This window comes from Coffea arabica, chromosome 6e (assembly GCF_036785885.1).
Source record: "Coffea arabica cultivar ET-39 chromosome 6e, Coffea Arabica ET-39 HiFi, whole genome shotgun sequence".
Lineage (NCBI taxonomy): Eukaryota > Viridiplantae > Streptophyta > Magnoliopsida > Gentianales > Rubiaceae > Coffea > Coffea arabica.
The window spans coordinates 3,337,184-3,357,455 of record NC_092321.1 but is presented as its reverse complement, the minus strand read 5'-3'; the positions used below and the strand labels follow the sequence as shown (position 1 = coordinate 3,357,455).

The 20,272-nt window shown below is 36.5% G+C and overlaps 3 protein-coding genes across 4 annotated transcripts; all 3 read right to left on the bottom strand.

Moving 5' to 3' along the window:
- Positions 1–514: 514 nt before the first annotated feature.
- On the bottom strand, positions 515–4,644 carry LOC113694788 (ACT domain-containing protein ACR10-like). 2 transcript variants are annotated; one of them, XM_072054494.1, is made up of 6 exons: positions 3,946–4,644; positions 3,332–3,547; positions 2,802–2,907; positions 1,753–2,089; positions 1,065–1,349; positions 515–952 (listed from the first exon to the last, which is right to left on the bottom strand). In XM_072054494.1, the coding sequence occupies exons 1-6, from the start codon at positions 4,043–4,045 to the stop codon at positions 815–817; spliced, it is 1,182 nt and encodes a 393-aa protein (XP_071910595.1). In that variant the 5' UTR covers positions 4,046–4,644; the 3' UTR covers positions 515–814. The 2 variants fall into 2 exon arrangements, with proteins under 2 accessions (XP_071910595.1, XP_027069458.1); XM_027213657.2 differs by having other exon boundaries at positions 3,892–4,643.
- Positions 4,645–11,158: 6,514 nt separating this feature from the next.
- On the bottom strand, positions 11,159–14,015 carry LOC113694492 (uncharacterized). The gene is made up of 4 exons (XM_027213308.2): positions 13,877–14,015; positions 13,691–13,768; positions 13,460–13,561; positions 11,159–11,473 (listed from the first exon to the last, which is right to left on the bottom strand). The coding sequence occupies exons 1-4, from the start codon at positions 13,877–13,879 to the stop codon at positions 11,399–11,401; spliced, it is 258 nt and encodes an 85-aa protein (XP_027069109.1). The 5' UTR covers positions 13,880–14,015; the 3' UTR covers positions 11,159–11,398.
- Positions 14,016–16,721: 2,706 nt separating this feature from the next.
- LOC113695009 (dual specificity phosphatase Cdc25) lies at positions 16,722–19,533 on the bottom strand. The gene is made up of 3 exons (XM_027213956.2): positions 19,317–19,533; positions 19,043–19,181; positions 16,722–17,103 (listed from the first exon to the last, which is right to left on the bottom strand). The coding sequence occupies exons 1-3, from the start codon at positions 19,397–19,399 to the stop codon at positions 16,921–16,923; spliced, it is 405 nt and encodes a 134-aa protein (XP_027069757.1). The 5' UTR covers positions 19,400–19,533; the 3' UTR covers positions 16,722–16,920.
- Between the last annotated feature and the right edge of the window lie 739 nt (positions 19,534–20,272).

Here is a 20,272-nt window from a genome sequence, read left to right as displayed (position 1 = left end):
CCCTTAAGCCTTCAGGTTCCAATCCGACCATTCAACCAGTGGTTTGCTTGTAAAATCCTCCCATGCAGGAAATTTCCTCACAAGGGGACAAATTCCTGTAGAGATTCAGGAGTTCAACATTTCTATTTCATGGATGGAAATGCTTTTTACTTTATTCCATTTTATAAGTACTAAGACTTCTCTATTTTCGTATCCAACCGACCATAAATTCTAAACTCAACAATAGCGTGAAACCACATATCATCCAAGTTACACATTCAGTTCGAAGGCAGATGAACTACATCTATAGTCAAACAATAGTTCCCAGTTACAGCACCCCGTCAACCTTTGCTTTGCTCATGCTTCAGATGTTGAGTTATCAGCCTACCACAAATTAACCATCTGCATTGTTTAGAGCATCCCGTGCCAAGTGCCTGCAACACAGCCACTATCTGTTGGGGAACAGAAGGAATTAGGCAAGCATGCTCCCCGGGAGGGACAGCGTAGGACAAAAAGGGACTAAGGCAGAACAAACTGGCTGCAATTTGGGGTTTGTTGATTTATTTCACTCTACCATGGAAAGGAAAAAAAGAGTTCTCCATCAACTCCGCCTTGAAGATACAACATCGTTAGAAAACATAAACTGGTCAATTTATCTCTTCGCTATCTACTTTGCCTCGTATTTACACTATAAGGTTAGTATTTCAGGAGCTATAATAGGTACTCCGCTTCTTGCAACATGTAATACATGTACTTGTGCACACTTACATCATGTAGGTGGTTCTAATTAACTTAAGTAACTGTACAAAAGGTAGGCTAGCCTGTACAAGGCAAATCACTCCCAACCCATCAACATTTTCCAAACAGCTTGCTCAATCTTCTCTCTTGGGACAGACAACCCATCCCCTTCATCAAGTAAAACTCTGTATACTTCCCATTCCCGATCTCCAATCATGTGCCTCCCAATCTCAGCCTGAAAGAGCAGGTCAATCAATTATTGGTGAAAAGGAAAGCACAAAAAAGAAAATAGAATATGAGGCAAACACTAAGGGATATTAACATCGATCAGGCATTTCAGGGAGTACCGAAAAGATGCCGGTCTTGAGCATTTTGAGAGCAAGGGTGATGTCATGAAAAACGAGGGGACGACCCTTTCCAGATAACTCCACTGGGTTTGCAACCAGAAGTTCTGTATCAGGACCTCGGCTGACTAACGCTACTCTCAGTGGACGACACAATTCCATCCAAAGACGAGAACGTAGAGCACTCTGCTTGCTTGGGTCGACTATTTTCTTACCATCTGTTTGCATAATAAATAGGTCGAGCTCACATTCTGTTTTTCTTTTTGTTGAAAACCGGCCATATGATATCTGGTCAAGACATTGACAAAAACCGAAGATTTAATAAGAATGAATTCTATGGGTAATAAAGAATAAGATTGATAAAGTTGATTATAATAGTATGCTTACAGCTTATTGCACTACAGAAAAACAATAGCTCAAGTAAATTAGATCAAACAAGATGGTGAATCTTCAGTAAAGATGTCAGATGGAAATAAAGGCCTCCAAATGTAAACATTGTCACATAAAAAGACAATAGAAGAGAACAATAAAGCAAACTAAAGACTGATAGAACTGTTTAAGCTGATACTTTTAATAAAAAGGGGTGTGGCAAACCATCTTTGAAAAAATAACTAAAACATAAATGAAAACTTCAACTGAATTGCATACGGCTAAACACTATGAGACTTTAGCACACTAGAATTCGTCATACCTGGATATTGTAATCTTTCAAAGTTCTCATTATGTCATATAAGAGACCTTTGTGATCTTGGCAAACTATCTGCACAAGTGTGTGGCCTGGACTTAATAAGTTATCCATTGTTATAGATACGCTGTCTGGGGGAAGATATCCACTTTGCTGTTCATCAAGCATCTCTAAATTAAGCATTCCATCAGTAATTTCATGAGGAAGAAATGAGGGCCCCTGAGAACATGCAGTAGCTTCAGGGCCAATCATTTCTATATCACAATTAATCAAGGCATTGCCCGTAACTTCTTTCAAATGGTCATAGGTGTCCTGTTGTCTTTTCTTTGTATGTAGAAGTTCCCTGATTAGACAATTAACTCCAGCAAGTTTAGAAACAGATAAGGAAACCAACCATGTAAGGCTAAGCAGAATCCAAAGAAGAGCAAAGCTCAAATATTCACATGTATATAGAGACAAGAAAAGGAAACTCTGGAAGTGCCATGATCTTGTTTTTTACTCCTTTTAGTTTTTTAATAGATTATACAGAAACGCATGTGAATTTGCATATCTACCATTGCAGATAACTCTGAAAAGATGATTATCCTCTTAAGGAACAATTGGGTGATTCGATTCAACATGTAGACACCAAAAACAGAGACCATTATACGAACCAGATGAAAGCAAGAAAACCCTTCAGCTAAGTGTTCATCATCCATCAGCTGGACACTCCTAGCCTTAATACTACTGTGCCCGAATTTTCAGGATTGCAACCCTTACCAGTAGAAGTATAACCCCTTGAAATCGGGGAAGGAAGATTCATCCAGCTAAGAATATATAATACGGAACAAGCCCATACAATAGTGATGTATAGCCAACACAATTAGCATGAACATTGACCAGGATCGGAGGAAGGGGAAACAGAAAGGTATGACCACAAACCCACCCTCTATGGTGTTATGGTGAGAAGTTAGGAGTGCCATTTGAGAATTAACATTGTGTATGAATATGTTCGACTTTAGTAAAATGCTTAAAAAGAAAAAGATAAGAGGAAGGTTAGTGTAAGTATGCAAAACCTGGTATCAGTGATGAAGAACAGGTCCATTACTTTTCCCTCCGGAGTGGTGGATACCTTTACTTTCTTGATTACAAGCTCCAGTTCGCAGAGGACCTCCGTCACATCTGCCAATATAAGTTCTCAAGATCTCAACTACGGATACAAGTTCAGAAAACTGTATTAAACTGCTTCAACATGATGGAGCCACGGACAGGACAGAGGTAGGAGTATCACCAATCAGCTTAGGTATTAAAAGTGTAAGTAACAAAAAATTCCTACTCCTTAATGACCAAGAAATTGACTTGTACTAATTCAAGAAAGAAAAGTTATAAGAATTTAGAAGCTAGTGATTCACTGGATGACAAGCCAAGTACTTTCAACACTAATATGAGGAAAAGTGATCAAAATTTAGAAACTAGCAATTCAATCGATGACAATCCAAGTACTTTCAACAGTGTTGCAAGAGAAAATTAACCGACATGAAAAAGAAACACTCTGTAAAAAAAGGATATAAGAAGACAGAGGTGGAGCAGAAATATCAAAACTTACCATGCAAAAGGCCTCTTCTATCATAGCAACACAGCTTCAGCAGGAATACATCAGGAGGTTTGGGCGGCTGCAACTCAGTGTAAAAGGAAATGCCAGAAGCCGAAGAACAAGAAGGGCAGGCCTCCACGAGTCTCTTCTTCAAAAGACCCCACCTGGTGGTCGGTTTGCCGACAACCCAAAACACTAGGTAGCACCATTTTCCATCCGTAGATAAATCTTCATCACCACAAATAAATAGAACATAAATTAGGCAAAAATCTCAAAGAACACATCAAAACTATCATAGAAAACTTCGCCATTTTTTTCCGCCCCAGACCTAAGACGACATTAGCAGTGTACTATATTTACTAAAAACAATCTGCAAATTCCATTCAATTGATTCACAATTTCAAAACTAACACTAACAAATAATAACACCTAAAAAAGAATTAGATAAAATGGCACAAGCAAGTATCAATGCATTTTAACGAGGGTTGTGTCTCATTTAATGCGGGAAAGAAAGCACGAAGGTACAGCCGAGGAGGAGTATAGGAGTAATTTGGAGCATAAATAGGACATACCAACTCGGTCAATAAAGAGACCAAAGAAAAGAATGATGCGGCAAAGATCACAACCTAAGCCGGTCTTGTCCGGGCAATTCACCGTGATGACACTTGGCTCTCCTTCTTTCTCTGAGTGCCTCACAATCACTAAGTCATCATACAGTATCCCCATCTCTTGTTCTGCTTCTGCTTCTAAAAATCTTCAAGACAATTCCTCCCTCAATCTTTGAATGATGAATCCCCCGTTTTAGGGCCACCTGCTCCTCTGCCGTTTAACTGCTGCTACTGCAAAGAAAGTACTCCTAAGAGAAACAGAGGGGTCTTTCTCTGAGTGGTAGTATATTTCTTTCTCAAGTAGCAAAGTAGCAGATACTAGAAAGTGAAAGATTGTGGGGGTGTTTGGTAGCAGTATAAGCCCAGTTGCACAACAGTAGTATTATTCAAGAAAATCAGGAGGGATTACCGTAGAACTAAGGCAGTAGTTTTGTAGCACAACAGTTTTGTTTCTTGGTCCGTGTATATATATATACACGGTATGGGAGGTGTAGTTTCTCTAGTTTGAGAAAGTCCAAAAGCGATGGACCGATGAACAAAATTGATAAATTTTCTCAAGAATCCCTACTAATTACTCTCTTTTTTTTTTTTTGTCGTTTTTGGTACGAATCCCTACTAATTGCCCTAGTACAGCTTATTGGTTTTTTATTTTTATTTTTTGGGATCATTGGGTTGTTTTGCACTTGGGATTTGGTTGATTGACGTCTCTTCCTCTTACTTTCCTTTGTCTTTGTCAAGAGAGGACTCTGTGTGATCGCAGTTCGGTCTGATTATTGTAGTTTTATATTACTTGATTATTACTATAATTGTATATTGTACGGTCCGATTCTTGTGGGTCGGTCTAATTAAATAAAAGTGGCGTACTTGTACTAAGTTCATGTCCGATTTTGTCGAACTAACTTGATTGATATCATATTTTAACCTCTATCCCTGCCCCTACCCCAAAAAATGAAGAAAAAAAAGCAAAGAAAGGTTAATCATGCTGCTGCAATTTTACCATCGACTTACGGAAGAACATTTTCCATCTTAAAATTTTTTTTTTTTATCATCTGAATCTGAAAAACTTTTTTCCTTTTATTTTTCCCTTTCGAAAAAAAAAACAAAAAAGATTTGCGGAGGGAAATTGGGAAACATGTTTTAATTTAGCGCAGTTTGTGAGCCGTGAGGACCACCCCTACAAAGCCTTTTTCTGGTGAGTGGGGCCACTCTTTCTTCCAGCCGCCATCACGTGTCTCATTGTCTGGACGGCCAGTCTCACGTGCTTATCTTCATTGAGAGCCTGCCACTCCCCACGCCAGTCTCCACCTGCTCTATCCCTCGGACAAGGCCTGAACGGTGATTGTCAGGAAAATCATTCGGGTTGATTTAGTGTATTTCACAAAAGATATAACTTATATGGCATACGATATAATTTATTTTCATCAACATGTAATTATAGAATAAAATTTTATGAATCTCACACACATAATATAAAAAACAATATATAATATGCAATCTGAATTTTTTGCTAAATCTTGCCACGAACCTTCAGGGACGGTTGCAAGAAGCAATCGATCATCCCATAAATTCGCCCGCCTGAATTTTTCCTTTCCCGGATGAAAACTGCACAGGCCTTCCACCTTACAGTAGTATACAGAACAGAGGTGGTGTACAATAATAATAATAACCGAAAATAAAAAGGGTTGATTAAATTAGCCAGGGCTTGGGTTTTTGTACTTTGTGGTGATCCTTATATCTTAAAAAATTAGCTCATGAAACCAAAAAAAAAAAAAAAAATTCAGTTCGAAGAAATAGCAGTAGTGGTTTTAAAAAAAAAAGAAGAAGGAGAAGAAATCAACAAATGAATCGCTCCCCAAGGGAAGGGCCTTCTTTTTATTGTTAGAAAATGAAAGAAGTAAAGGCCACGCTAAATAATGCAGGTGATATGTGCAGATACCAATAATTAGCGGGCATGCGGGGGGGGAATCTAGCGTTTGGATAAAGTTTGGAGTTGTAATAAAAGGGTAGGAATATTCAACTTTTTGGTACGACTAAAATATACCGACTGAGTTAGGCAGCCGGTCTTTATTATAGATTGATTATTAATAGAGTAATAAGTGGCGCACTGAGCATTCCCTCGGTCTTCGTCTTCGCTTGTTTTCCTGTTTCCAGCTCCGCTGAAGTTAGCCTCTCTGCATCGGTCTAATTTTATTTTATTTTTTCTAAAAAAAAAATCACAATTTGACCTTCTTCCTTAAAGAAGCTGCCAATGACCTTGGATTCAGGCCACTGACATTTATCAATCAGCCTAGATACGCGGTGGTCCCCCGAATTTTGTAGTGTCTCTTCCATTAGGGTAGGGATCTATTAAATTAGTTTCAATTATATTATATTAATTTAATTGCGGGGAGCCGAAATGGACGGCCCATGATCATTGAATTGAACAGTCATCCTTAGTTCCCCCGCTCGCACTTGCACTGCCGATTCATCCCGATTCGATCTGGACAACAAATTAACAAAGTACTGCTTCGTATAATTTCAGTAGTTTTGGGAACTTGCCAGAAAGGAAAATTACAGACGGGGCCAATGATGGAGAAATTCCGGCAGAAGAGTAGTCTAGTGTTTGTTCAAATATACTCCAGCAAGAGGAAGAGGAAGAGGAATGGTGGGACAGGTTACATCGAGCATGATGGGCCAGTCAATACGTTAATAATTGTAACGTCCCACTCCGTAATTCAATGTGCGATACAGACGCACACCGCCACCTAAGCCTAACCCTAAGCCACCCTCCAAAATATATAATTATTAGATGTATATATATATATATTTCTGGTGTGTTGTTTGTTTAGGGCAAACCAACAACGTTGTTGGCTGTCATGGGCTCTTTGTCAGACTCGAACGAAAGAAAGAGAGCAAAGAATGGAGGCAGGGCCACCATTAGATGCCTGCCTTCCTCCAGTTGCTTTCTTCTCTTTCACCACCATTATTATTATATATTTATATATATATATATATCCCCGCTTAAGAGCAGTAATAATAATACTGCGTGATGCAATACCATGACGACATGCTTTTGCCACATTTAACTAAGCCAAAATTCCAACAGTCCCCACTGAAGGAGGCCGCACACATCATCTGGAGGCAGAGTCTGATACAGAGCTCTACTTCTACCACAAAAAAAAAAAAAAAGGCCAAGGGGTACTCACTACTCAACAGGAAGCAATTGCCCCTTTTTTTTTTTTTTTTTTGGTTCTGATTTCTTCTTCGATCGTCATAGGCAGCCTCCCTCCCACATCTTACTTTATGCAACGTGAAAAGCTCAAACAGTTACAAGCGAGCAATAATCGTAAACTATACGCGGAAAAAGAAAATAAAGGCACAACTAGAATGGGGTACGGGGATCTGAATTCTCAGGTGTTGAGAATTTGATGGATGGTCGAGATTGACCCATCTAACTTTAGGTTCATCTACGGTGGAAGTCAGCCACAGGTCCAATGGATCCATCTCCAACTACCCATGTCCCTTCTTTAAATACACATGCTCTAACATATAATTTTACATACAATAATTTATTGAAAAAAAAATAATTAATTATATGTTTTTAAAATAAGCACACACAAAAGTAAGTGTGCAAGTGTGCAAAAAAGGACTAGCATTAGTATGCTTTGGGAAAAGGTAACGCACATTTAACACGTGCGTTTAGCATGTGGAAAAAATGCACGTGGAAGTATCTCAAACACCAAGATACATACTAGTATTCATTATTACACATTGGAAAATGGGAAAACCCTCCTCAGTGGTACCAGAAGTTACCGGCTTTTGGTATTACTGTGGGTTTAAGGTTAGAATTATTCTTGTTCAACTTTGACAAAAAGACAAAAAAGATCAGTGGTAGGGTTTAAAACTCGATTGGCTTAGTCCCCTGTTCCCTTCCCCGTATCCCACATCGGTTTGTCCAGGGTGTGTGAGTGTAGTTATAGTCTCCTCAGTGGTACCAGAAGTTACCGGCTTTTGGTATTACTGTGGGTTTAAGGTTAGAATTATTCTTGTTCAACTTTGACAAAAAAAAAAATAAAACGATACCAACTTCATCACTGATCACCACTACGCACATTAGCATATGAGGAGGGAATTTTTGTCACTCCTTAGGTGTCGGATATACTCATGCAAAACTGATTGATCCTTTGCTTAAATACTATTCCCTCCGTCCACTTTGATAGTCCTGTATTCCTTTTTCATCTGTCCCAAATTGTAGTCCACTTTTCAATTAAAGAATGTAGTTGTATTTTAATTTTCATTAAATACCCTTATTCAATGTAAGTAGTTGTTACTATAAACCTACCCCATTTAATGAGAGTTGATTCTTTTTTTACCATCAATTCAAGTTCCCATAAAGTTGTACCATATTTAATGTGAGAGTATTTTAGAAAAATAGCAATCTAAATTTACTTTTCCAACAAAGTTAACTATTTTTTCTTAAACAGTGTGAAAAAAGAAACGGGACTATCAAAGTGGGACGGAGGGAGTATCTAGTTTTGAAAATTTAATAAAAACCTCTATTGTTTTCTAGAAAAAAAAAAAAAAGATCAGTGATCACCACTACTCCTCCATTGTTAAAAAGGAAAAAAAAAACATTTTCCCCCATTTTTTAGCCTCCCTGTAAAATAGTGTCCATCACTTAAAACCATTTTGCAAAAATTCTCTCCCAAATAAAAAAAGTTAGTTAATTCTCAAAAATTGTGGTTTGAAAATAACATCTCATTAGTAGGGCTAATTTCATTATATTCAAATTTATACTACATTTTTTTGGGACGAAATTATACCACCCTCTTCGTATACCATATCCATAATTGTAATCTAATAAACTCTTGATACACCATTCGATAATTCAAACTTCTAAAATCATCTAGAGACTAATAATACCCTTTTTGGCATATCCAATGGTGAATTCATATTCATTGGCATGATATTGGAAATATATTGTAGAACTCTCATTTTTTATACTTTGGCTCTGTTTGATAAAACTGAATCTGAATTCTGAAGTTTGAATTCTGAAATCTGAATACTGAAACAATTAATTTGCTAAATTTTAAGCACTGAAAAGAAATATATGAATGTCTGAATTTTAATACTAAACCTATTTATACTATTTGATAAATATTTATAACTAAATGCTTAATAAATTTAATTTGACAATTTTGCCCTTATATCTTTTCATTCAAAAAAGAAATAGAACCTATAATTTAATTAGTTTAAAATTGTTAAATATGAAAATGACAATATTTATTTTTAAATCAAATTAATATAAAAAATGAAATATATTATATGCGGATTATGGAAAAGATGTGAAAGTCATTAAAAAAAGAGAAAAAAGAAACAGAAACCATTAGATAGAGAATATCAGGTTGTTTAATTAGATAAAAATTTTGAACATAATTAACAAACAAGGGTAGATTTGGCAGATAAGATAGGGTAATTGAAGTAATTCTATTAATTCTTATCAGAATTAAGCATTCAGTTAAGATTCTTGTGCTGAAAAAAATACACACAAGTTCAGCACTGCTTAACAAATTCAGCAGATAGATTTTCATTTATCAAACACTCAAAACATCTGAATGTCTGAATAGGTTCAGTTTCAGCACTTTTTTTATGTTATCAAACAGACCCGTAATGAAGTGAAAATCATGCGATAGATGGTCAATATATTCAAAAATACAAGGTCGTCTTACTAAATGATTTAGGGGGTGTTATTGTAGAAACCACGGTGAGTGAGTGGCATGGGTTAATTCCTAATTTAAGAAGTCTTAAGGGTGGTTGATTTTGATAGGCATGTTCGATTTAGGGGTATTATTATAGAAGCCATGGTGAATGAGTAGCCTGGGTTAATGCCTAATTTAAGAAGTCCTGAGGGTAGATTTTGATGGATAAGTCTTGTAGTCTGGCTTATTTTTGCACGACTCCAAAGTCCAAACCGTTGGATTCTGTTCACATGTGAAGTGGCAGGAGAAGGTCAGAGCTAAAAGTATATACAAAGTGCCTTTTGATAAACATTCCAATCCAAGGGCAATAAAGAATTAGACCGACACCGACATATAGCTCAAACCACCGTCGCGACACGCTCATCTATTCGGAAATCTATCAACGAATATAATAGACGAGCATCTATAATGGACACCAAACTGGTAGTGTTTGAGAAATATTTCAAGCATGACCATGTTGTAATTTTCACCATATTCAACCAAAGCACGTCAGCAGTGACGTACTTGGGGAACTAGTACTTAACTGCTATTACCCAATCCCAACATACCCAACATAGCAACCGAATTTCAGTAATCTTTTGTTTTAGCACCCAAAAAAAAAAAAAAAAAAATTTGTTGAGAATGCTCCTAGCTCCCAACCAAAGACATAGAAGACAGCAAGAGAAAAAATTACAATGAAATTTTAACTCACTGCAAAGTAGCAGCGTAGAGTGCAATTATGGTTTTGAATGAGTAAACTCTTGAAAACGTGTAATCACACACACCATTGATTCCCATTGGAGGTTCCGGAAAGTCAATTGTCATACCGACCTTCCTATTAACCGTTAGTGCAGAATGCAAATATTCTATGCCCAGAGCTCAATTAACTATAGAGGTTATTAGCTAGGTGACCTTGTGGTACCAAATATTCTCAAACACTCTCCTCTATTGAAAGCATCACAAAAATCCTGCTTAGTATTATATATCGTATTTTCAAACTCGGCCTGTTGTTATCATTTTTCTTAAGATTCAAGAGAAGACTCTAAGCCTTACATGGGAGGAGGGAAAAAAGAGAGACATTGAGTGTCAAACCAAGGCCCTCAACATCACCTGACTAATATTCTTATCAGCAAAGCTGAGTCTTGAAGACTTTGTAATATTAGTTTAGAAACTTGACCAGAACTAATCTTAAGCATGAAAATTCCAATGGCAACAAGAAAATTTACAAATTTAGAGCAACGACCCAACACACAGACACAACCCCCCCCCCCTCCCCCTCCAAAAACCACAAAAAAAAAAAAAAAAAATTCCCTTCCCAAGAAAAGCCTAAGCTCCAGAAAGTATAAAACATGAGGCCAAATTTGTGTGGCTCCTGGTGGAAACAAATTCTACTGGCCCAAGTCGGACCACATTATCATGCGGCATACACAAACACACACTGCCGTCAGCTCAATAGGAACGAGAAACTTTTCCTGGTTTGCTGCAGACAGGAATAGTTTCCACATCTCAAGTCCTTTCTCGAAGTGCCTGTGTATACATATAGTTTGTTATAGGAAAATACTATCTTCAAACAACTAAATGTCGATCTAGAAAACCAAAATCATCCTTAATGACACAGATAGCATTTGCTAGTCTCAGCAACCTTTATTCACCAAAGAGATCTGATACAATTCTCCATCAAGAGATATGAAACCTTTCTTCTCAGAGGCTTACACACCTGTTTATTTCGGGCACTACACATTAAAAATCCAACTTCAATCTTTCTTGCTATCATCTATCAGAGCTGGTTTCTGTATATTATCTGGAGCAACAGAGTCTGCTTTGGCAACCTGTTCCAAAACAAGACTACTTTGCCATTAAAAAGAAGGAAGGCATGCATTGAAAGATGTACGTGTTACATACTATAAGAGGAAAACAACGGGGCAGATGGAACTGCAAAGAAACAAATAACAGCAACAAATTGTACTGTTAAACAATGAGCTAGTGTCTTATTCCATTCCTTCGGAATAAAGATGGCCTCAAAAAATATTTCTCATGAACCCACAACCTACCACTGAAACTAGAAACTTCATTTCTACAAGTCAAAATTAAGAATTATTATCTCATGGAGAACGGGAGGAGATCCTCAATTGCTGTAATCGGCCTGACCTCCTCACTCTCTTCTCTATCACATAGCCACCCTAACGTCCTATGCCTCAAAGAAGTGGTATAAAAGATCAAACGAATGTCTACAAGTTGATTGAAGTTCTAAGAGACCAAAAGAGAAGTTCCTCAACAGCGTTGATGTACATCTTATCACCCTACTCACACATATGTACATATCATTGCCCCAGTCTGATGCATACACCATCATGTTAATGCTGTATCTCCATTGCCTACATATAGATATGAATGATCTGTTATGTACATAACATCACCCTACTCCTGTGTATCCACACCATACTTTCAGGAGTATCAACGTGGTCAACATATCATCATCTACTCATTTAAGGCTACTTGAGCTAAACGAGGCCTAAGCCTAAATTTCTCGTTGTTTCAAATCAGCTAAGCTTGAGTTGAAATAGGTCATAAAAGGATACAAGGCTGGCTGTAATTAAAAGGGCATGTAGCTGAGGATGCTTGCTAAATTGTGTGCCACATGCATGAGCAGGACAGAACAACCATAAGAGTTGTGAACTTGGGTTAGCCCTACAAGCGTTAACTCATCTGAGTAAGGGATACCCAAGCTTAAGTAAAGGACCCTGCTTGTCTCAAGTACATAAAAAGCTTTTTGCATGCTGATGAACTAGAAATGCGACCTTATGGCATATTAGTTCCTAAGGTCCATTCAATCTACATTTAATGAAAACAACTACATATTATAGGGGGGAAAAAGGCTAGTCTTAAGGTAAAAAAATCACTTTAGTTCCATCTCAAGGCCAGAAGATGGCAACTACTGGGTGAGTCAAATCACAATCCAACCCTAAAAAGACATTACTATTTTTTAAAAAAAAAATTGCTAAGTTTGATTGAACTTCGAATTATAGAGGGTTTTATTTGAAGCTTTATAGCTCAAGAATCTGTTGTAATGCTTCCTGATTCAGTGTGTCTGGCAAATATTTTGTTAAAGGTTTAACATTGTAAGAATTAAGATCGGAACTTCTTATCCTGACTCCTGTTTCTGCTTGGCTGTAATGGTTTAAAGCTAGGGCTTCTCATGTCTCAGCTTGCGCCAGAAAGACAAATCTAGGGATTATGCTTCAGGATATGAAATAAACCGACAAGCTAAACTCATAGATGGTAATTCATTTTTTGGAACTGTTAATCAGGCTGCAAAGCTTATTCAACACCATTGCCTTAATGACACAGGCAGCTCTCTTCCAACAGATTCGAATGCTCACTCCTCGAGGTGTGGTGTTTCTGAATTAACATTTTGGCATTCCTCTGCAGAAATAAAATAACCACATAGCCAGATTTTTTTCCTAATTTTATTGTTTGGTATGAAAGAAACTTAAGGGATGAACAACCAGTGTTAAAGGCTTCTAGAAGTCCCAGAGAGAGTGGGAAGGAAGACTCAAATGAAATTTACTGAGGACAAAGAAGAGATGAGTTTTGTAAGTCCTGTGTTCTAGAGAATCCAATATAAGCTACCACTACTTTCTAGAGAATTATACTTACTACAGTTAACTGAATCCGATACTGTTCAGCATCATTATGCAACTAAGCTACTAAAGAAACTAGATTGCTAAAGCTCTTCGCGAAATAATGTCGATTTAGGTCAAACCTGAAACCAACTCTTCATGGATCAAAAAGCAGCCACTAGAAGTATCACTTACCGAATTGCTGTTTGGTTTGGTGGCAGAAGGCTTGTAAGGACAAGCTGGAGGTGCCCTTTCCGGCTTCCGATATTCCCAACCGAATAACCTATATATTTTCCCCTGAAGATTGTATAAATGGGCAAATAAATCATTTTAGAAAAACAAAATAACGAAATCGTGTAAGCAATCATATGCATAACAATATGTGAAGGCTAACTGTAATCAATATGTGAAGGATCATGTTGGTACCATGATGAAATCGAAGAGGAGGGGCAACAAGTTGACGATTGGGACCAGGAATAGGGGCAACAAACACGCTAGGCACACCTGTTTTCATTTGACAAATTAACAAAACCAAACCAGCATACGTGATGAAACTTAAGTTTCTAAAGATTGTAGGATCCTTAATTCAAAGAATCTGTTTTAGTGTTTTACCATTTTTGATAGTTTTTCGAACTTTGTTTCGACGTCTGCCGGTTCGCAATTGTTTCTCCTGTTGCTCTGCTCTTTCGGCTGGAGACGGGGCACTTTATCTAATTCGGGGTCAATTGCAATTTAACCCTTGAATTTGAAACCATCGCAAAAGCTCTCATGAACTTCTTAACGTAAGCTGTAACTCGTTATGTCTTAACCGCCGTAACTTCAACGCTACACCACGCAAGTTTTATTAGTACACAACATATACTTCTTGTTTGGTAGACAAGTTTACCTGCTACAAGTTTTTTAAAAACTTGTGCTACAGTAATCTTAATAAACTTCTCAAAATTTTTAAACTATACCTTTCAAAATATTTAAAAATTTACACACTTCAAACATTTTTTAAAAAACTTTTACAGTAAGCTATAGTAAAATTTTAGACAAACATCTAAAAATTTCACTTGCCAAACGGGGCCATAATAGCAGTGTTCATGCTCATAGCTGGAGGACAAAGGCAAGGAAGGTAGTCAAAAATAATTTACGTCCAAGTTTATTTACCGGTATAAATTTTGAAAATGTACTATTGAAATCACGACACGTAACTTTTTTTTTTTTTTTAGGGTTTCCCGTAGGGAATAGACCCCGTAGACTAATCCTCTGCCCCCACAACTTGCTGGCAACGAGACTCGAACCAGGGACATCACCCCATCTTCAGCACCCCCATGCCACCAGACCAAGCCCCGGGGGACACACGACACGTAATTTTGACATACTTGACATCTATGGTTTCACATAATTAGGTAACTTGTTATAGTATGACCATTACAAAGGGATATTAATGGTTTGTGATAAATTATAACATATTTTAAAAGTGTCATGACATGTACAAATAATCACGCAGACATCTGTTTGTGTCCCTCTTCCGTCCCTAGAATGCAAGTATAAAAATGTACATTCTGCTCTTATCAATTATTTTTAGAATAAATATTATATACACTGACAGTGTATACACTATCACCGTTAAATTCATGATATGTGTGTAAAAGTTGAATTTCAAATTTAAATTTTGCATAGTTCTCATTCATCCAACTCTGTTAATGTAGAAAAGATTAATCCATATTTTTTTAGAGTAAATTTTATATACACTGACAGTGTATATATTATCACCGTTAGATTCATGACATGTGTACAAAATTTGAATTTGAAATTCAAATTTTGCATAGTTCTCATTCATCTAACGCTAACTGTGTATACACTATCACCGTTAAATTCATGACATGTATGCAAAAGTTAAATTTCAAATTCAAATTTTGCATAGTTCTCATTCATCCAATGCTGACAGTGTGTATGCACTGTCAGTGTAAGAAAGATTAATTCTTATTTTTTTAGAGTAAATTTTATGTATACTGATAGTGTATATACTATCACTGTTAGATTCATGACATTATACCCTTAAAATCGTCTCATCACAAGAAGTTTTCTCTTGTAATTGATCCTTCGGCAAGTAGAAAGTTCAATAATAGGTCTAGGCTTACAACTATAGCTCCAATTGCAGATCAAGGAGAAATGGGTGCTCTATAGCTGCATTTATGGATAGTTTTTGAGTTAAGCACGAAATTTAAGCGGGAAACTTTTAATTAGAGGTGGCAAATCAACCCATTTAATTAAATTTACCCATACCCGCCCATGAATAGATGGATATGGGTATCTTAAATTTTTGTATATGGATATAAATGGGTTACCCAATAATACCCATTTAATAAATTGGTATTATTGGGTAACCCATCAAACCCAATTAACCCATTTAGAATTATCTTCCCGCCAAGTCTCTTCTTTTCCCCCACCCATTTTTTTTTTCAAATTTTTCATTTTGTCATGATGTTAACTACTTTTGTTTCATTATTATTATTATTATTTGTTGGTTTTATCTTATTATTTTATTTTATCTTAATTTGTTAACTTGCTCATTTTTCAGCATTACTAATTTATGATAAATTTTAGCCTATTTTCTTATCTTTCTAAAATGAAAATTTAAATTTATATATGAAAAAAATGTTAGGGGTTCAAAATTTGTGGATTAAGTTTTTATATTAATTTTTATAGTACTTAGTTCAAATTTTTATATTATTATTATTCAATTATTAAATAATAGGTAATTTTGTAACATAGAGTATAAATGAAAAAAAATTGGTAATTAAGTTTATTGAACATTATAAATAAATATTTAAAACTAATGATGGGTACAAAGAGTGGTATAAATTGATAACTTAGTTTACAAAAATGAATTTAAATGAGTTTACAAAAAGTTAAAATAAATGGGTTATAAATGGGTAATTGGGTTACCCAATTCATTTTTTGACTTATCCATTTATACCCATCTAATTAAATGGGTGTAAGTGAGTCAACTCATTTATACCCATTACCCATTTTATCCAATCCAAACCCGCCCAAATCACCCATCTTAGACACGTCTACTTTCAATCACGTACAAGAACCGTAAAGGAAATTCGCATGAAAGAGAGAGACACGGTGACTTCCAAACCCGCACAAGGGTTAACTTGTTGAGGAGAAATTTGCTGGGATCTGATCATAAACAGCAAGAGCCGGTCGGTTTCTCATGGTAAACCGTTAAAAGCAATGACCTGTAACAGTAGTCAAATGGTATTAACCGTTTGAATGATTGCTTTGAGGAATGTCCTGCCTCCGGCACGAATCAATTGGGCACTTCTCAAGCATAAAAAAACGAACCTTGGATTCGGCGAGCAATCTCAAATCTATTTATATTTCTGAGATTTGATTTTTAAAAAAAATCTATATTTCTGAGACAGCCACAAACTCATTGCTTAGACAGTTTAGGCCACGATACCGTGCTTAATGTTGGTAGATTCTCCCTTTCAAAAAAAAAAAAACGCATTCATAACAAATACATTCCTGGTCAAAAAATTTGAAGCTTCTTTCCAAATTCTATATTACGTGGAGCACGTATATGATTGTTCAGATTTGAGTTCCAGCTTGTATATATCTTTCAAGGGCAATTAGGTCCCCCTTAGGCAAAGCCACATCTAAACTGAAGGTACTTTGCTGTCTCCCTTGCAGGGGATCTCAGTGCAGCGGCAAACAGGCCTACCCGAGGCTTCCCATCCGTTGTATCCACGTTCAAGAATCATAATATTTTTTATTCCGGCATCTTCTTTCATTTCAGCCAGATAATCAGCAAACCTTCTGGCGCATCTTGGTCCACGAACCTACAGAAGAGTCATTTGCCAGTCAATTCTCTGTCGAAGATCCACAATAAGACTAACCTGTTACTATCAAATTCATGGAGTGAAAAGTGAATACAAAATTTTGACACTGAAGAGGCGCCAATACCCTGAAGCTCAGAAGTGTGTCTAATTTCGAATCAGCGCAAGGCCACAAACCTTGGCACATGCGAGATGCAACTTGGAACCGTACCACAGATCAAAACATACTTCACTGCTAATACAGTTTAAGCAAAATTACCATTGTCAACCATTGCGATTCTGGAAAAGCAGGAATATGCCTATGGACTTTCAAAATGCTACATTGAGATCTAAATTCAAAACTTCACAAATAAACAACCGAAAGAAGAGTGCTTGGTCACAAAAGGCTTGCCATGGCTTCATAACTGGAGAATATTAAACATATCGACACCAAAAAACCCGTGGCATTCTAACTAATCATTCCCTCCCAACACACCCCTCCCCCTCCCCCCCAAAAAAAAGAAAAAAAGACCTCCCCCAGCCAAACAACAACCACTTCTCCTCCTTTTCTTCCTTGTGCCATGCTCCAAGTCAACCACAAACACCAAGAGAAATTCAAATTCGATACAGATTGGTGCTAATGTAGTACAACTAACATGAAGAGCGAAAGAGAGCGCAAGAAAGTGAGAGATGAGCTTTTTCAAACAAATATCAATTCGATGAAGAGATCGACAAGAAAAGTGCAGAAATCATTAATTGGGTAGTAAAAGGAAAACAGTTCCATTGTGACTTGTGGTCTATCCAGATTTATAACTCGTAGTCAGACAACTGCTTGTCCAGGTTGTCTCACTGTATGGCTCAAAGGATGGTTATTGTTGTTGTCCCCCCTCCCCCACCCACCCCCCCCCCCCAACCCCAAAAACCCTAGGCTCAACAAATGCAGTTCACTTTTGCTGGGTGTTTTGTATTTCGATTGAGGGATTTGATTAAGGATTTGAAATCCTCTCAAATCCCTCTAGTTGTTTATGTTATTTAGGAAGTATTTGGATTTGAAAATTACAAATTATTCTAGTATTTAAAATATATTTTAATAATTGGTGTATTACAAACTCAGATGCTTATTAAACAATCCAAACAACTAGGGCGATTTGGATGGACTTCAAATTCTTCATCAAATTCCTCAATCCAAACGAAACTACGTGTGCAGTTCTCATATTCAATTCAATAACACTAACATACGCCAACATAACAACACTTGCATAATTACCATCCCTTGAAACCTATGTCACAATATGATGTTAAAGTACAAAAGCCATGAATAAATGACTTCTTCCAATTGAATGTAGAGATCTTCTGAAGCAATTAAGAATTATATGATCGAGAAATTTATGATGCAACAACAAACAAAACCTGAGTCCCAAAGAACAGCACCAAGCAGCATACTTGCTTGTAGAACTTAAAGACTTTGATACTCCAGAACCCAAAAATGGAGAAGGCAGACCAAGTATAGGTCTCAATTTTACTATCATTCTACAGGATGAAAGTGAATTGTCCTGCATACTGTCCTTCATGCATTCCCACTTTAGCCAAGAGAACATAGTGCAATCAGTGTAGCAAAATATTAGTAGGAAGTGTAATTGCAAAACTAACGCTCTCTAAAAGATTCCACCGGACAGAGTCCTCGGTTTTGCTGTTTACTCAGCTGCCAAGACAAACCACTCTAATTGACATACCCAACAAAACCCGTCAATCGTCATGCTTATTTCACTGCTAATGGATCAAATTAAAATACTTACAGACAGTACCAACGCAAAAGGGGGCCAAAAAAAAAAGCGCTAGAATGCAGAAAAAAGATATTAGATCGTGGGTTCTTACAAATTGCAGTGCAAACCTACTTTTATATATATTGAAGTTCTACAGTGAAATAGTAAACCAAAAGCGTGAGCTTTAGCAACTGCAATACCTGGCTGAGAGCGCAATGGAAAACCAAGGTGTCCTTCCCTTTAGCGGCATCAATAAGACTCGGGATTTTGTCAAGAAAAGTATCGCTGGCGAAGTGGAGCGATCCAGCTATGTGCCCATCGTAACTCCTTTCGTCATCTCTTTAGATGTGTTTGAAGATTTAAAAGCAATTCGTGAAGATATTGTACTTACTACCAATTAATGAATCGAAACTACACGTAATAGAGGGATAGAGAGAGCAGTAAGTAAATTGATTGATGGTTGGTAAGAGTTACCTAACGTCTACGATGGCAATATTGGGTCGGCGTTTCAGGGAGAGGAGCTGAGAGGAGGTAATGTACGAGATGCTCCGTGACATTTCTTTTCAACTTTCTTCGGTTCTTTTCCTTCGCCGATGAGCCTTCGCCGCCCAAGAAAATCCGGCTTTATATTTCTAACCAGGAAAAAGCTTTCCGCTCTCCTTCTGTTTCGTTTTTCAAGGGAATGATATTACCTACCCTAAAAATGGACAGTAGACTATTTGTCAAATTTTATTTATTTACATCATTAGCACATTTTTTTTATTATTCTTTTATCTCAAATACATCATACAAAAAAAAAAATCTTACAATTTGGAAAAAATTATTCCAAATAATTTACCATCCAAATACACTAATTGCTGAACTATGACTCGATTATGCTTTGGCTAAAACACCTAAATCTACTAAGACACAAAAGTTTAGAGATTAAATTAACTGAACCCTGTTTGATAACTCAATTTAACTTAAACTTAATAGATTCAATATTTAAATTTAATAGATTCAGATCTTAACATGTTAATAAGCGTTTGATGAACAAAAAATGGAACATTTGAATTTATTAAGTGATACTGATTATTTTAGGCAAAGTTCGTTTCTAAAAATAAATGATAAACTATTCACTTATCACAGAGTCTGCGTTTGATAAAATTGAAACCTAAAAATCAAAACCTGAAATTTGAATTCATTAAAGTATTGAATTGTTATGTATTAAATCTAATATATTTGAGTGTATATCACATTCAGTGATAAGTGAATAACTTATCACTTAATTTTGGGAGTAAATTTTATCTAAAAAATTTAGTCTTATTTAATTAATTTAAATGTTCAATTTTTTATTATCAAACGCGTCTGAACATGTTAATATCTGAATCCATTAAATTTAAGTACTGAATTAAATTATTAAACATGGCCTGAATATGATATACATTCAA

Bases quoted from the DNA above. Each gene is read 5' to 3' on its own strand.
- LOC113694788 (XM_027213657.2), bottom strand. From the start codon at position 4,045: ATGGGGATACTGTATGATGACTTAGTGATTGTGAGGCACTCAGAGAAA. The intron at 1,350-1,752 runs GTATGACGAATT...TGTCTTGACCAG, and splicing joins TGAAAGATTACAATATCCAG to ATATCATATGGCCGGTTTTC. The intron at 953-1,064 runs GTACTCCCTGAA...CTGCTCTTTCAG, and splicing joins TCAAGACCGGCATCTTTTCG to GCTGAGATTGGGAGGCACAT.
- LOC113694492 (XM_027213308.2), bottom strand. The intron at 13,562-13,690 runs GTACCAACATGA...TACAATCTTCAG, and splicing joins TCCTCTTCGATTTCATCATG to GGGAAAATATATAGGTTATT. The intron at 11,474-13,459 runs GTAAGTGATACT...GTTTTGGAACAG, and splicing joins CCAAACCAAACAGCAATTCG to GTTGCCAAAGCAGACTCTGT.
- LOC113695009 (XM_027213956.2), bottom strand. From the start codon at position 19,399: ATGTCACGGAGCATCTCGTACATTACCTCCTCTCAGCTCCTCTCCCTG. The intron at 19,182-19,316 runs GTAACTCTTACC...ACACATCTAAAG, and splicing joins ATTGCCATCGTAGACGTTAG to AGATGACGAAAGGAGTTACG. The intron at 17,104-19,042 runs GTATTGCAGTTG...ACTCTTCTGTAG, and splicing joins TCCATTGCGCTCTCAGCCAG to GTTCGTGGACCAAGATGCGC.